The sequence below is a fragment of the Natator depressus genome, chromosome 28 (genome assembly GCF_965152275.1).
Source record: "Natator depressus isolate rNatDep1 chromosome 28, rNatDep2.hap1, whole genome shotgun sequence".
Taxonomy (NCBI): Eukaryota; Metazoa; Chordata; order Testudines; family Cheloniidae; genus Natator; species Natator depressus.
This window is the reverse complement of record NC_134261.1, coordinates 661,207-675,634: the sequence shown is the minus strand read 5'-3', so window position 1 is coordinate 675,634 and position 14,428 is coordinate 661,207. Positions and strand designations below refer to the sequence as shown.

At 70.5% G+C, this 14,428-nt stretch overlaps 1 protein-coding gene across 1 annotated transcript; it reads right to left on the bottom strand.

The window, feature by feature from the left end:
- Positions 1–1,636: 1,636 nt before the first annotated feature.
- ARRB2 (arrestin beta 2) lies at positions 1,637–12,309 on the bottom strand. Its single transcript, XM_074941454.1, is given in 15 exon segments — positions 1,637–1,838; positions 2,164–2,218; positions 2,521–2,600; positions 2,704–2,787; positions 3,259–3,396; positions 4,204–4,276; positions 4,518–4,602; positions 4,786–4,921; positions 5,352–5,419; positions 5,570–5,629; positions 10,279–10,364; positions 10,367–10,474; positions 11,647–11,691; positions 11,931–11,991; positions 12,214–12,309. Coding segments are annotated over 15 exon segments (1,254 nt in total). The 5' UTR covers positions 12,295–12,309; the 3' UTR covers positions 1,637–1,744.
- Between the last annotated feature and the right edge of the window lie 2,119 nt (positions 12,310–14,428).

Genomic DNA, 14,428 nt, shown 5'->3' with positions numbered 1-14,428 from the left:
CCCCCCAAGGCTCATTAACCCGGCCCTTGTATGCAAACGCTGTCTTGTGCTGATGTCCACATCTGAATATGCATTGTGCTCATTTGCATAAATGCTCCCTTTCCCCTGGAGAGGCTGCCTGGTGTGTACCCCCACGTGGGGGGTGTGTGTGTGTGTATGCTCTATCCCTGCAGAGCCGCTGTCTATGGTTGTGGGGCCACTGTCTAGGCCTAAGGCTGTGGGGGGGGCCCACTCTACGGCTGGAGGAGGCTACGCTCTAGCTCAGACCTCTGTGGTCAGGGGCCTAGTGCAGTCCTCCAGGCCTCTCGCCATAGAGATGGGGGCTAGAGTGGCTCCTTAAGCTCCATCTCCATGGTGATGAGGCTACACTTCTAACCCTGGCTGAGTCCTCCAGGAAGGTGACCATAGAGTCCCAGCTAGAGTGTCACCACCCATGGACCCTTACCATAGAGATACAGGTGGGGGGGGCACGAGCTAGGCTCTAGACACAGTCTCTATGGCTAGCCCCAGAGCCAGCCTGGCCTCCGCCCATTGGCTGGCAGCCTGGAGCCGTGGCCGAAGCCAGGGCCGCTCTAGCTGCAGTGTTAGGACTCTATGGCTAGTGCCCAGGGAATGACCATAGAGAGGGAGCCTTTGGCCCGCTCTAGCCAGCACAGGTTGGGGCTCTAGGGCCTTTCAGGGAGGGGTACACTCTAGGTGGGGGGTTTAGTCCTCCAGGACATAGAGATGAGCCCAGAGACCCTCCCGCCCCAGCACTGCTCTAGCCCCTGCCTGGAGCCATCCTCTGTAGTCGAGATGCGGCCACCTCTGGGGCGGGGCGGGGCGGCCGGGGACCCCTTGCCCGGCGCCGAGATGCGCCCACCTCTGGGGCAGGGCGGCCGTCGGGCGACCCGGGGACCCCTCGCCCGGCGCCGAGATGCGCCCACCTCTGGGGCAGGGCGGCCGTCGGGCGACCCGGGGACCCCTCGCCCGGCGGCGAGATGCGCCCACCTCTGGGACGGGGCGGCCGTCGGGCGACCCGGGGACCCCTCGCCCGGCGCCGAGATGCGCCCACCTCTGGGGCAGGGCGGCCGGCGCCAAGGTCTGCGACACAAACCACCCCAGACCCCAGTTGATATTTTCTTTACTTGTCCCAGTGCTCTGTGAGAGCCACCCCCCCCCCACATATGGCTACAGCGCGACTGCCACAAAACCCCAAAATCCCCGGCCCCCAGCACGAGCATCCACAGGCCCCCACCCAGAGGGGGCGCCAGGTCCTGACTCCACCCACACCAGGCAGGGGCCCCCAGAGCAGATATGGGGGGCAGGGACCCCCCCAGAATGAAAACAGGTGTAAAAGTCCACGTATAGATGAACAGGGGGGGCGTCTAAGCAGCAATAATGCCCAGAGGGGAGTCCAGTGCTTTTCACTGGGGGGGTCGTGGGGGGAGCTGCCCCTGCCAGCAGTGTGGGGGGTTACCCCTTCCAGAGCGCAGGAGGGAAGCCATGGTTAAAATCTTGGGGGGGTGGGAAGAAAGGGACCCCCAAGTTAATGACATTTAAAAGCCAGACCTGGGTTCTGGGGGGCCCCCCTGTACAGCAGTGAGATGGGGGGCTTAGTGGGGGGGCCCCCCTCACGGGGGGGGGGGAACGCAGCATAAAAAGCCCAAACAGACACAGTTAAAATCCACACCCCCTAATCAGGGGCCAGGCCCCAGCTCTGCTACGGGGAGGGGGGGTCGGCTGCCCAGCTCCCTCCCCACCCTCAGAAATGGTCATCGTCCTGGTCATCCTTGACTTCCCCCTTGAGCCGCAGGCGGGCGAAATCCTCGAAGACGATGTCGTCGTCCTGGCCATAGCTGAGGGGTGGGACGGATGTGGGGTTAAGGAGGGGGGCTGCTCCTTGGCCCCACCCCCCCCAACCAGCCTGCGTGAGGCTGCCCCCCAGCCCCCCAAGTGTGGGACCCACAGGGGGCACTGGGGGTGGGGACTGGTCCCTGCCCCAATTTAGGACCCCACCCCACTGGTGCTCTGGGGATACACTCCTCTTATCCCCCATTTATTGGGGGCAGACGCGGATAAAGCTACCCTAGTCCCTCCCCACAGGCCCCTCCCCAAAACCGGGTGCGGCCAGGCACAGCTGGGGGAATCCCTGGGTGGTGGGGGGACATGGGGGGCTCTTACTGGGTTTCAAATTCGATGAGGTTGGTGTCGACGGGCACGTTCTTCTCTGGGACAACTGCAGGGAGGGGAGAAAAATCATTAATCCTCCCCGCCAGGCAACCTGGTGCCCCTCGCCTGGCGCCGAGATGCGCCCACCTCTGGGGCAGGGCAGCCGGAGACCCCGGGGACCCCTCGCTGGGTGCCGAGACGCGCCCACCTCTGGGGCGGGGCGGCGGGTGACCCAGGGACCCCTCGCCCGGCGCCAAGACGTGCCCACCTCTGGGGCGGGGCGGCCGGTGACCCCGGCGCCGGGTCCCTGAGATGCGCCCACCTCTGGGCGGGGCGGCCGGAGACCCGGGGGCTCTGTTTAACCCTTACCTGACTGGGGCCGTGCCAGTGCGAACGCCTCGCAGGGCTCGGGGTGCATTAGGACGAAGGGCAGCTCCACGGACACGTCGCTGCGGGGAGAGGAGAGCCAAGGGGACAGTGAGAGGGGGGCGGGGATGAGGGGAAACCAGGGGTGGGGGGTTTGCGAGACGGGACATGTGAGCAGGTACTTACCCCCCCCGCAAGACAACCAGCTTCACCTTCACACGGTACGAGACCAGAATCCCCAGCACCTCCTTGTTCGCCCCCTCCTTGACTCTGAAACAGAGCGCGGGGTTGGAATGCGCCCACCTCTGGGGCGGGGCGGCCGGAGACCCGGGGACCCCCCACCCGGCACCGAGACGCGGCCACCTCTGGGGCGGGGCGGCCGGAGACCCGGGGACCCCCCGCCCAGCACCGAGACGCGGCCACCTCTGGGGCGGGACGGCCAGAGAAAGGGGACCCCTCGCCCAGCGCCGAGACGCGCCCACTTCTGGGCAGGGCGGCGGGCGACCCAGGGACCCCTCACCCCCCACTGAGATGCAGCCACCTCTGGGGCGGGGCGGCTGGTGACCCAGGGACCCCTCGCCCGGCGCTGAGATGCAGCCACCTCTGGGGCGGGGCGGCCAGCGACCCGGGGACCCCCCGCTCGGCGCCGAGACGCGCCCACCTCTGGGGCGGGGCGGCCGGCGACCTGGCGATGGGCCCAGGGGATGGGTGTAGACGCGCCCCCCCCGGAGCCCCCCTCACATGGTGCTGGAGGCCAGGTTGGTGTCCTCGTGTTTGAGTTTCCCGTCCAGCGCCAGGCCCCGCTTCTCCCGGTTCTGGCTCAGCAGCGGCGTCAGGGTGTAAACCCGGCAGAACGTGGAGCTGGGCGACACCTGGTCACTGGGCGCAGAGCGGGCGGGGGGTGAGCGGGTGGGACCCCAACTAGCCAGGGAGCCCCCCCCACGCCGGCCCCCGGCCCCCTCCCCGCACCCCCGGCCAGGGACCCTCCCCCACGCCGCCCCCGGCCCCCTCCCCGCGCCCCCGGCCAGGGGACCCCCCCCCACGCCGCCCCCGGGCCCCTCCCCGTGCCCCTGGCCAGGGGACCCCCCCTCATGCCGCCCCCGGGCCCCTCCCCGTGCCCCCAGCCAGGGGACCCCCCCACGCCGCCCCCGGCCAGGGCCCCTCCCCCCACGCCGCCCCAGGGCCCCTCCCCGCGCCCCCGGCCAGGGGACCCCCCCACGCTGCCCCCGGCCAGGGGACCCCCCCTCACGCCGCCCCCTGGCCCCTCCCCGCGCCCCCGGCCAGGGGACCCCCCCCATGCCGCCCCCGGGCCCCTCCCCGTGCCCCCGGCCAGGGGACCCCCCCTCATGCCGCCCCCGGGCTCCTCCCCGTGCCCCCGGCCAGGGGACCCCCCCTCATGCCGCCCCCGGGCCCCTCCCCGTGCCCCTGGCCAGGGGACCCCCCCCACGCCGCCCCCGGCCAGGGACCCTCCCCCCACGCCGCCCCCGGGCCCCTCCCCGCGCCCCCGGCCAGGGGACCCCCCCCCACGCCGCCCCCGGGCCCCTCCCCGCGCCCCCGGCCAGGGGACCCCCCCCAAAGGGCCAGGTTGTTCCTCCGCTCTCCCCCCGGGACCCCCTCAGTGCAGCCCCAGCCCTGCGCCCACCCCGGATCTCTGTGCTGGGGGGCCGGGGGGGGGGGGTCACTCACTCTTGCTCGGTCTGGGCCACCGGACACTTGTACTGGGCCGTGCTAAAGAGGCAGATGTCTGCGTATTGTCGCACTGCGGGGGGGGGGAGGGGGGGATCAGACGGGGGGGGGGGCACAGGCAGTTCCCCCCCCCGACACGCTGCCCCCCCCCCCCCGGCCCAGGGCCGTACGCACCCCCTGCACTGGGGAGGTTATCTCCCCCCCGGTACATGACCCCCCCAGGTGCACAACCTCCCCTACTCCCCCCAGCACATGTCTGCCCCCCATCGCCCCCCCCCCACGTACAGTCCACCCCCCCGCCCCCCGGGACGCACCCGAAACTTTGATCTTCTTCACGCTCTTGCTGGAGTTGTTCGTCACGTGCACGTTCACGCTGATGGGCTCCCCGTGGTAATAGAGCTGGGGGGGCACATCGGGGGGGGTCAGTGCGAGCCCCCCCCAGTACGTTCCCCCCCCGCGTCAGGGCCCCACGGCCTCCCCCCGCCCACGTCCCATCCCCCAGATCCAGGTCCCCGTGCCCCCCGCAGCCCCCCACGTCCTGTCCCCCGGATCCAGCTCCCCGCGCCCCCCCCAGCCTCCCACCTCCTTGTCCAGCGAGGCCTCCAGGTGCAGGGACCGGTCCGACATGAGGAAGTGCCGGGTGGTCTCGGCCGTGGGCTGGGGGCCCGGCTTCTCGGGGGCGTACTGCACCTTCCGGATCACCAGCCGCACCGAGTTCCTGGGGGGGAGGGGAGTCAGAGCCCGCCAGGACGCCTGGGTTCTCTCCCCAGCTCCGGGAAGGGAGTGGGGGCTGGTGGGTTAGAGCAGGGGGGCTGGGAGCCCGAACTCCTGGGTTCTCGCTCTGGGAGGGGAGTGTGGGCTGGTGGGTTAGAGCAGGGGGGCTGGGACCCAGGACTCCTGGGTTCTCTCCCCAGCTCTGGGAGGGGAGTGGGGGCTGGGGGTTAGAGCAGGGGGGGGCTGGGAGCCCGGACTCCTGGGTTCTCTCCCCAGCTCTGGGAGGGGAGCGGGGTCTGGTGGGTTAGAACAGGGGGGCTGGGAGCCCGGACTCCTGGGTTCTCTCCCCGGCTCTAGGAGGGGAGGGGGTCTCGCTCGCTGCCTGTCTGCAGCCTCGGCTGCGCGCGGGGGGCTCACCCTGGGGTCTCCGGTACCTTTTGTGAATCTTTTCTTCCAGGGATTTGGCACAGAAAGCTCGGATCTCAAAATCGACCCCGCAAGCCTGAGAGTGTGGGAAAGACCCCATGAGCCTGGTGCCCCTCCCTCCCGACCCGCACCCCCCCCCCCCGCCCTGCCGGCGCCCCTCCCTCCCGACCCGCAGCCCCCCCCAGCCCTGCCGGCCACCCCCCACTCCCGACCCCCCGGTCCGTACCTTGCCCGTGTCCTCTGGGCCGGGCTGGAGCGTCACGGAGCAGGGCAGGTTCTGTGGGATCTGAGACACAGGGTGTATTAAATGGGGTTCCCCAGTGGGGGGGGGGATCTCACCGTGCCGGCGAACGGGGGGGCATTGGGGGGATTTTGGGGACCCAGGGGGTCTCACCATGAAGGCGAAGGGGGGGCGTTGGGGGGATTTTGGGGACCCTGGGGGGGGGTCTCACCGTGAAGGCGAAGGGGGGGGCGTTGGGGGGATTTTGGGACCCGGGGGAAGGGGGTCTCACCATGAAGGCGAAAGGGGGGGGATTGGGGGGATTTTGGGGACCCGGGGGAAGGGGGTCTCACCGTGAAGGCGAAGGGGTGGGCGTTGGGGGGATATGGGGACCCGGGGGGGGTCTCACCGTGCCGGCGAAGGGGGGGGCGTTGGGGGGATTCTTGGGACCCGGGGGGGGTCTCACCGTGCCGGCGAAGGGGGGGGCGTTGGGGGGATTTTTGGGACCCGGGGGGGGTCTCACCGTGCCGGCGAAGGGGGGGATTGGGGGGATTTTGGGGACCCGGGGGGGGTCTCACCGTGCCGGCGAAGGGTGGGCGTTGGGGGGAAACTGGGGACCCGGGGGGGGTCTCACCGTGAAGGCGAAGGGGTGGGCGTTGGGGGGATTTTGGGGACCCGGGGGGTCTCACCGTGAAGGCGAAGGGTGGGCGTTGGGGGGATTTGGGGACCCGGGGGAAGGGGGTCTCACCGTGAAGGCGAAGGGGTGGGCGTTGGGGGGAATTTGGGGACCCGGGGGGGGGGTCTCACCGTGAAGGCGAAGGGGTGGGCGTTGGGGGGATTTTGGGGACCCGGGGGGTGTGTCTCACCGTGCCGGCGAAGGGGGGGCGTTGGGGGGATTTTGGGGACCCGGGGGGGGGTCTCACCGTGAAGGCGAAGGGGTGGGCATTGGGGGGATTTTGGGGACCCGGGGGGGTCTCACCGTGCCGGCGAAGGGGTGGGCGTTGGGGGATTTTGGGGACCCGGGGGGTGTGTCTCACCGTGCCGGCGAAGGGGGGGCGTTGGGAGGATTTTGGGGATCCGGGGGGTGTGTCTCACCGTGCCGGCGAAGGGGTGGGCGTTGGGGGGATTTTGGGGACCCGGGGGGTCTCACGTGCCGGCGAAGGGGGGGCGTTGGGGGGATTTTGGGGACCCGGGGGGTGTGTCTCACCGTGCCGGCGAAGGGGGGGCGTTGGGGGGATTTTGGGGACCCGGGGGGTCTCACCGTGCCGGCGAAGGGGGGGCGTTGGGGGGATTTTGGGGACCCGGGGGGTCTCACCGTGAAGGCGAAGGGGGGGCGTTGGGGGGATTTTGGGGACCCGGGGGGGGGTCTCACCGTGCCGGCGAAGGGGGGGCGTTGGGGAGATTTTGGGGACCCGGGGGGGTCTCACCGTGCCGGCGAAGGGGGGGCGTTGGGGGGATTTTGGGGACCCGGGGGGTCTCACCGTGCCGGCGAAGGGGGGGCGTTGGGGGGATATTGGGGACCCGGGGGGGGTCTCACCGAGAAGGCGAAGGGGGGGCGTAGGGGGGATTTTGGGGACCCGGGGGGTCTCACCGTGCCGGCGAAGGGGGCGTTGGGGGGATTTTGGGGACCCGGGGGGTCTCACCGTGAAGGCGAAGGGGAGGCGTTGGGGGGATTTTGGGGACCCGGGGGGGTCTCCACCGTGCCGGCGAAGGGGGGGCGTTGGGGGGATTTTGGGGACCCGGGGGGTCTCACCGTGCCGGCGAAGGGGGGGCGTTGGGGGATTTTGGGGACCCGGGGGGTCTCACCGTGCCGGCGAAGGGGGGGCGTTGGGGGGATTTTGGGGACCCGGGGGGGGGGGTTCTCACCGTGAAGGCGAAGGGGTACGTTGGGGGGATTTTGGGGACCCGGGGAAGGGGGGTCTCACCGTGAAGGCGAAGGGGTGGGCGTTGGGGGATTTTGGGGGCCCGGGGGAAGGGGGTCTCACCGTGCCGGCGAAGGGGGGGCGTTGGGGGGATTTTGGGGGCCCGGGGGAAGGGGGTCTCACCGTGCCGGCGAAGGGGGGGCGTTGGGGGGATTTTGGGGACCCGGGGGGTGTGTCTCACCGTGCCGGCGAAGGGGGGGCGTTGGGGGGATTTTGGGGACCCGGGGGGGGGTCTCACCGTGAAGGCGAAGGGGTGGGCGTTGGGGGGATTTTGGGGACCCGGGGGGGTCTCACCGTGCCGGCGAAGGGGTGGGCGTTGGGGGGATTTTGGGGACCCGGGGGGTTTCACCGTGCCGGCGAAGGGGTGGGCGTTGGGGGGATTTTGGGGACCCGGGGGGGGTCTCACCGTGCCGGCGAAGGGGTGGGCGTTGGGGGGATTTTGGGGACCCGGGGAAGGGGGTCTCACCGTGAAGGCGAAGGGGGGGCGTTGGGGGGATTTTTGGGGACCCGGGGGGGTCTCACCGTACCGGCGAAGGGGGGGCGTTGGGGGGATTTTGGGGACCCGGGGGGGTCTCACCGTGCCGGCGAAGGGGGGGCGTTGGGGGGATTTTGGGGACCCGGGGGGGGGTCTCACCGTGCCGGCGAAGGGGTGGGCGTTGGGGGGATTTTGGGGACCCGGGGGAAGGGGGTCTCACCGTGAAGGCGAAGGGGGGGCGTTGGGGGGATTTTGGGGACCCGGGGGAAGGGGGTCTCACCGTGCCGGCGAAGGGGGGGCGTTGGGGGGATTTGGGGACCTGGGGGGGGTCCACCGTGCCGGCGAAGGGGTGGGCGTTGGGGGGATTTTGGGTACCCGGGGGGTCTCACCGTGCCGGCGAAGGGGTGGGCGTTGGGGGGATTTTGGGGACCCGGGGGGTCTCACCGTGAAGGCGAAGGGGGGGCGTTGGGGGGATTTTGGGGACCCGGGGGGGTCTCACCATGAAGGCGAAGGGGGGGATTGGGGGGATTTTGGGGACCCGGGGGGTCTCACCATGAAGGCGAAGGGGTGGGCGTTGGGGGGATTTTGGGGACCCGGGGGGGTCTCACCGTGAAGGCGAAGGGGGGGATTGGGGGGATTTTGGGGACCCGGGGGGGTCTCACCATGAAGGCGAAGGGGGGGATTGGGGGGATTTTGGGGACCCGGGGGGGGGGTCTCACCGTGCCGGCGAAGGGGGGGCGTTGGGGGGATTTTGGGGACCCGGGGGGGGGGTCTCACCGTGCCGGCGAAGGGGGGGCGTTGGGGGGATTTTGGGGACCCGGGGGGTCTCACCGTGAAGGCGAAGGGGGGATTGGGGGGATTTTGGGGACCCGGGGGGTTCTCACCATGAAGGCGAAGGGGGGGATTGGGGGAATTTTGGGGACCCGGGGGGTCTCACCATGAAGGCGAAGGGGTGGGCGTTGGGGGGATTTTGGGGACCCGGGGGGTCTCACCGTGCCGGCGAAGGGGGGGCGTTGGGGGGATTTTGGGGACCCGGGGGGTCTCACCGTGAAGGCGAAGGGGGGGATTGGGGGGATTTTGGGGACCCGGGGGGGTCTCACCATGAAGGCGAAGGGGGGGATTGGGGGGATTTTGGGGACCCGGGGGGGGGGGGTCTCACCGTGCCGGCGAAGGGGGGGCGTTGGGGGGATTTTGGGGACCCGGGGGGGGTCTCACCGTGCCGGCGAAGGGGGGGCGTTGGGGGGATTTTGGGGACCCGGGGGGTCTCACCGTGAAGGCGAAGGGGGGGATTGGGGGGATTTTGGGGACCCGGGGGGGTCTCACCATGAAGGCGAAGGGGGGGATTGGGGGGATTTTGGGGACCTGGGGGGGGGTCTCACCGTGAAGGCGAAGGGGGGGATTGGGGGGATTTTGGGGACCCGGGGGGTCTCACCGTGAAGGCGAAGGGGGATTGGGGGGATTTTGGGGACCCGGGGGGTGTGTCTCACCGTGAAGGCGAAGGGGGGGGCGTTGGGGGATTTTGGGGACCCGGGGTGTCTCACCGTGCCGGCGAAGGGGGGGCGTTGGGGGGATTTTGGGGACCCGGGGGGTCTCACCATGAAGGCGAAGGGGGGGATTGGGGGGATTTTGGGGACCCGGGGGGTCTCACCATGAAGGCGAAGGGGGGGATTGGGGGGATTTTGGGGACCCGGGGGGGTCTCACCGTGCCGGCGAAGGGGGGGCGTTGGGGGGATTTTGGGGGACCCGGGGGGGGGGGTCTCACCGTGCCGGCGAAGGGGTGGGCGTTGGGGGGATTTTGGGGACCCGGGGGAAGGGGGTCTCACCGTGAAGGCGAAGGGGGGGATTGGGGGGATTTTGGGGACCAGGGGGGGTCTCACCGTGAAGGCGAAGGGGGGGCGTTGGGGGGATTTTGGGGACCCGGGGGGTCTCACCGTGCCGGCGAAGGGGGGGCGTTGGGGGGATTTTGGGGACCCGGGGGGGGGGTCTCACCGTGCCGGCGAAGGGGGGGCGTTGGGGGGATTTTGGGGACCTGGGGGGTCTCACCGTGAAGGCGAAGGGGGGGATTGGGGGGATTTTGGGGACCCGGGGGGGTCTCACCGTGAAGGCGAAGGGGGGGATTGGGGGGATTTTGGGGACCTGGGGGGGGTCTCACCGTGAAGGCGAAGGGGGGGATTGGGGGGATTTTGGGGACCCGGGGGGGGTCTCACCGTGAAGGCGAAGGGGGGGATTGGGGGGATTTTGGGGACCCGGGGGGGGGTCTCACCGTGAAGGCGAAGGGGGGGATTGGGGGGATTTTGGGGACCCGGGGGGGGTCTCACCGTGAAGGCGAAGGGGTGGGCGTTGGGCCCCAGCTTGCGCAGCAGCCGCTCCTGCAGGCGGGTGGGGGGGCGCCGCTCCTCGGGCAGGGGGGCACGGCCTGGCAGGTGGCCGAGAACAGGTCCTTGCGGAATGACAGGCCCAGCACGTCCAGGTCCTCGCGCCCGTAGCGGAAGGCGCAGGTCAGCGTCACAAACACTGCGGGGCCGGGGGGGGGACACACACAAGGTGGGGGGGTGAGGGGAGGGGCCTCGGCCAGCTCCGCCCGCCCCCCACCGCCCCACTCTCTTCACTCTCCCCGGGGGAAGCCGAGAGGGGGCGACCGGAGCGGGACGTTTTCGCGTCCACGGCGCGTGCGCAGAGTTCCTGCCCCCCGCAGATTTCTTCGCCTCCCCGCAGCGAAAGGACGTGGGGAAGCCGCAAGAGCGGTCATGTGACCCCCCAGCCCCAGCGGTACATTTCGGGGGGCCCAGGGCAGGCGGCAGGGAGGCGAATCGCTGTGGGGCACGGGGCGGGACTGGGAAAGACCCGGCTGGTGGCTCTGCCCCTGCGCCTGGCTCAGCTGCTCGTCCCAGCTGGGCTGCGGGGGACGGGACTTCCTCTTTCCCTGCACGGCATCCGGGGCGGGGTCGGACCCACCCCACATTTCTCCCCCCGGCTGCAGGAAGCTCTGCAAACTCCCCACCCCCCACTTCCTGCACCCACGGCTCCTCAGCTGCAGGGGGAGGGATCCTTGTACAGGGAGCTGCTGCCCCATGCGTCCAGACCCCCTCCTACCCAGACCCTCCCACCGAGCCCCCCCCCCCCCCCCCCGCAGCACCCCGATGAGCCGCCCACACCCAGATCCCCACCGCACCAAGCCCCAGCCTGCCACCCTGGATCTCCAGCCCACGGAGCCCCCCACAGCCAGGCCCCCTGCCGAGCTCTATCCCCCCCCCGCCACGCATACCCCTGCAGAGTCCCAGGGCTGTTCCCCGAGAACCCCCCGACAAGCCCCTGTGGGGGGGGGGGGGGAGCTGCAGGGGATCTCCCCCCTCTGTGCAGCCCATGGCCTGGGCTCCCCAGTGCCAGGCTGGAGCCTCCCCATTTGGTTGCCAGATGAAACGTGAGTGTCGTTTTCCTGCGGGGAGGCGAAGAAATCTGCGGGGGGGGGGGGGGGCACGAACTCTGTGCACGCGCCGTGGCGCACCCCCCCCCCCAGGGGCCGATGACCTTTTCCCATGGGCTTTACTTTGCTCCTGGCTCCTTTCCCACGGGACGCTGACAGCCCCGGGGGGGCCTGAACGATCAGGTCTGGGTCAAATGAGGGGGTGGAGCCTGGAATCCCCCCGAACCCCACTGGGGCAGAGCCGCCCTACGCCCCTTCTTACCTTTCCGATCCTTCAGGTACTCAGGGTCCACCAGCACCACGCCATCTGCACGGGAACCAGGGGGGCGGTAAGAACGGGGGCAGGACCCCACTGCCCCCTAGTTATCCCCAAGCCCCACCGCCTGCCCCCCCAGCCCCCCAACCACCCCATAGCCATCCCCACGAGCCATCCCCACCCCCTCACCGCCCCTCAGCCGTCCCCCCAGAGCCACCTGCCCCCCACTACTCCCTAGAGCCACCCCAGCCCTCCTTTCCCCAGGCCCCATAGCCAGCCCCCCAACTCACCCACAGGGTCCACCCGGTCCAGGTGATCCACGAAGTCCCGCTTGCCCAGATAGACGGTGAGCTGTGGGGACAGATGGACACGGGGGTCGGGGGGGGCAGACGGACAAGGGGGTGGGGGGGCACATGCCCCCCCCCCTTCCGCAGGGAACTGGCCCCTTCACAGCACCCCGGGAGGGGACCGGTCCCAGCTCGGGGGAGGGGGTCTCCCAGCTCAAGGCTCCTCTGATGCGGGTTGCCAGAGCCCCCCAAGTAACGCCCCCCAGGCCCCTGCTCCCCCGGTTACCTGGGTCCCCAGCTGTTTCCTGAACACCTGGAGGCCTCGGGACACCTCGCAGCGAATCCTGTCCAGCTCGAGGGGCTCCATGGCCCCCCGACGCGCCCCCTGGCCCCTTCCGGAGCCTGTTTATCGGCCGGCTCCCAACTCCCCCCCACACGCCCGGGACTCTGCTGGGGGGCCCCCAGGGACAGGGGAAGCCAATCAGGAGGCAGGGAGGGGGGGCAGGTGCGTGGAGACCCAATGTAAACAAACCGTCGCTGGGGGGTGGGGGGGGAGGGTTAACCCTTTGCTAACCGGAGCTCACGGGGTCCGTGTTCCCGCACCAGAACCTGAGGCGACCCCCCCCTTACCCCCCAAATACCATGGAACAGAGACCCCCCCCAACACATCCCCCCCTCCACACACACTCTCCTGGGCCCAGCCTCCGCCGCCCCCAGGTTCTCTGTGCACAAGCCGTGCGAGGACTGGGCGCTCACTAGGGCGTGCAAAGACCCGTGCAACGGGGGGGGGGGGAGAACAGGATCCCCGAGTCAGCGTATGAGGGAGGAAACCAGGCAGGGGAGGGATCGCAACAGGAAACCAAAGGGGGAGCGACCATGTCACACACCCAGAGCCCGAGGCTGGGGGGGGGGGGGCAGGAGCTGCGGGTCGGGAGGGAAGGGCACTGGCAGGGCACGGGGGCTGCGGGTCGGGAGTGAGGGGCATCGGCAGGGGCTGGGGGGGCACCGCCAGGGCTGGGGGGGGGCAGGGGCTGCGGGTCGGGAGGGAGGGGCGCTGGCAGGGCTGGGGGGGGCACCGGCAGGGCTGGGGGGGGCAGGGGGTCGGGGGGCACCGGCAGGGGCTGGGGGTTGGGGGGGGGCACCGGGTTGTCACTCACCTTGCAGTTGGGACTCGATTTCTTGAAGACCCTGGGGGAGGAATCGGGGGGGGGGGGGGGAGACAGGTCAGAATCGACTGGTAGAACCCCCCCAAAAAACCCAACGTCCCCCGGGGCTGACCTTTGACCCCTGACCCCCCCAGCAGAGGGTTTAACTCTTGGGGGGGGCCATCCAAAACCCCCAACGTCCCCCGGGGCTGACCTTTGACCCCTGACCCCCCAGCAGAGGGTTTAACTCTTGGGGGGGCCATCCAACACCCCCAATGTCCCCCGGGGCTGACCTTTGACCCCTGACCCCCCAGCAGAGGGTTTAACTCTTGGGGGGGGCCATCCAACACCCCCAACGTCCCCCGGGACTGACCTTTGACCCCTGACCCCCCAGCAGAGGGTTTAACTCTTGGGGGGGCCATCCAACACCCCCAATGTCCCCCGGGGCTGACCTTTGACCCCTGACCCCCCAGCAGAGGGTTTAACTCTTGGGGGGGGGCCATCCAACACCCCCCCCAAGCTCAAGGCTTCGCTGGTTGCCATGGAAACAGGATCCAGGCCAGGTGTCCTGGTGTCACCCCAGCAACGGGAGCCGCTGGGGGGTCGGGGGGGGGATGGGACACGCTTGTTCCCCCAGGAGGGGGGGCAGGAGCGACCCAGGTCCCCCCCCCACCCCCAGCAACCCGTCCCTGGTCCCCCAGATACAGGCCTGACCCACATGGCCTATTTCCCGGGCGTGGGGCAGGCACCCCCCACCCCAGCCCCGGGAGCCCCTCCCCCTTTGCTCCAGCCCAGAGGAGGAGTACTGATGGGAGGGTGGGGGCCCCCCCATCTCTGCCCATGGGGGGTCCCCACTCAGCCCCGTTCTCAGCGGGGGAGGGGACAGAACGGGACTCAGGACCCTCCCCCACATTTGGTCCTGTCTGGGGTGGGGGCTTCAGAGCTGGCCTCCCCCCGACCCCCCCAACCCCCAGGTTGCTATGGAGACCGCCAGGCCCAAGCCCCATGCAGGGGGCACAGATGAGGGGACTGTGCACCGGGGAGGGGCTGCGGTGGGGGGCAGGGCTGGGCTGCCAGTCGGGGGCTGAGGGGCCCGCGGGGGGCCGGCACAAGCTGGGGACACGTCTCTGACAGGACGTGGCATTTCCTGTTTTGTTTCCTCGGCAGGATACTGGGAGGAAGTCCCAGGGGGTGGGGGGGGGGACGGGGACGCCGGTGACAGCTGGGGTGGGGGTGGGGGGTCTCCGTGCACCCCGGTACTCCAGCGTCCTGCTACTCGGCCCCGATCCCGAGCCCCTCCACGGCCCCTGGGGATGGGAGGGAGTCGGGCCCCCCCCAACACAGGTGCCCGCACAC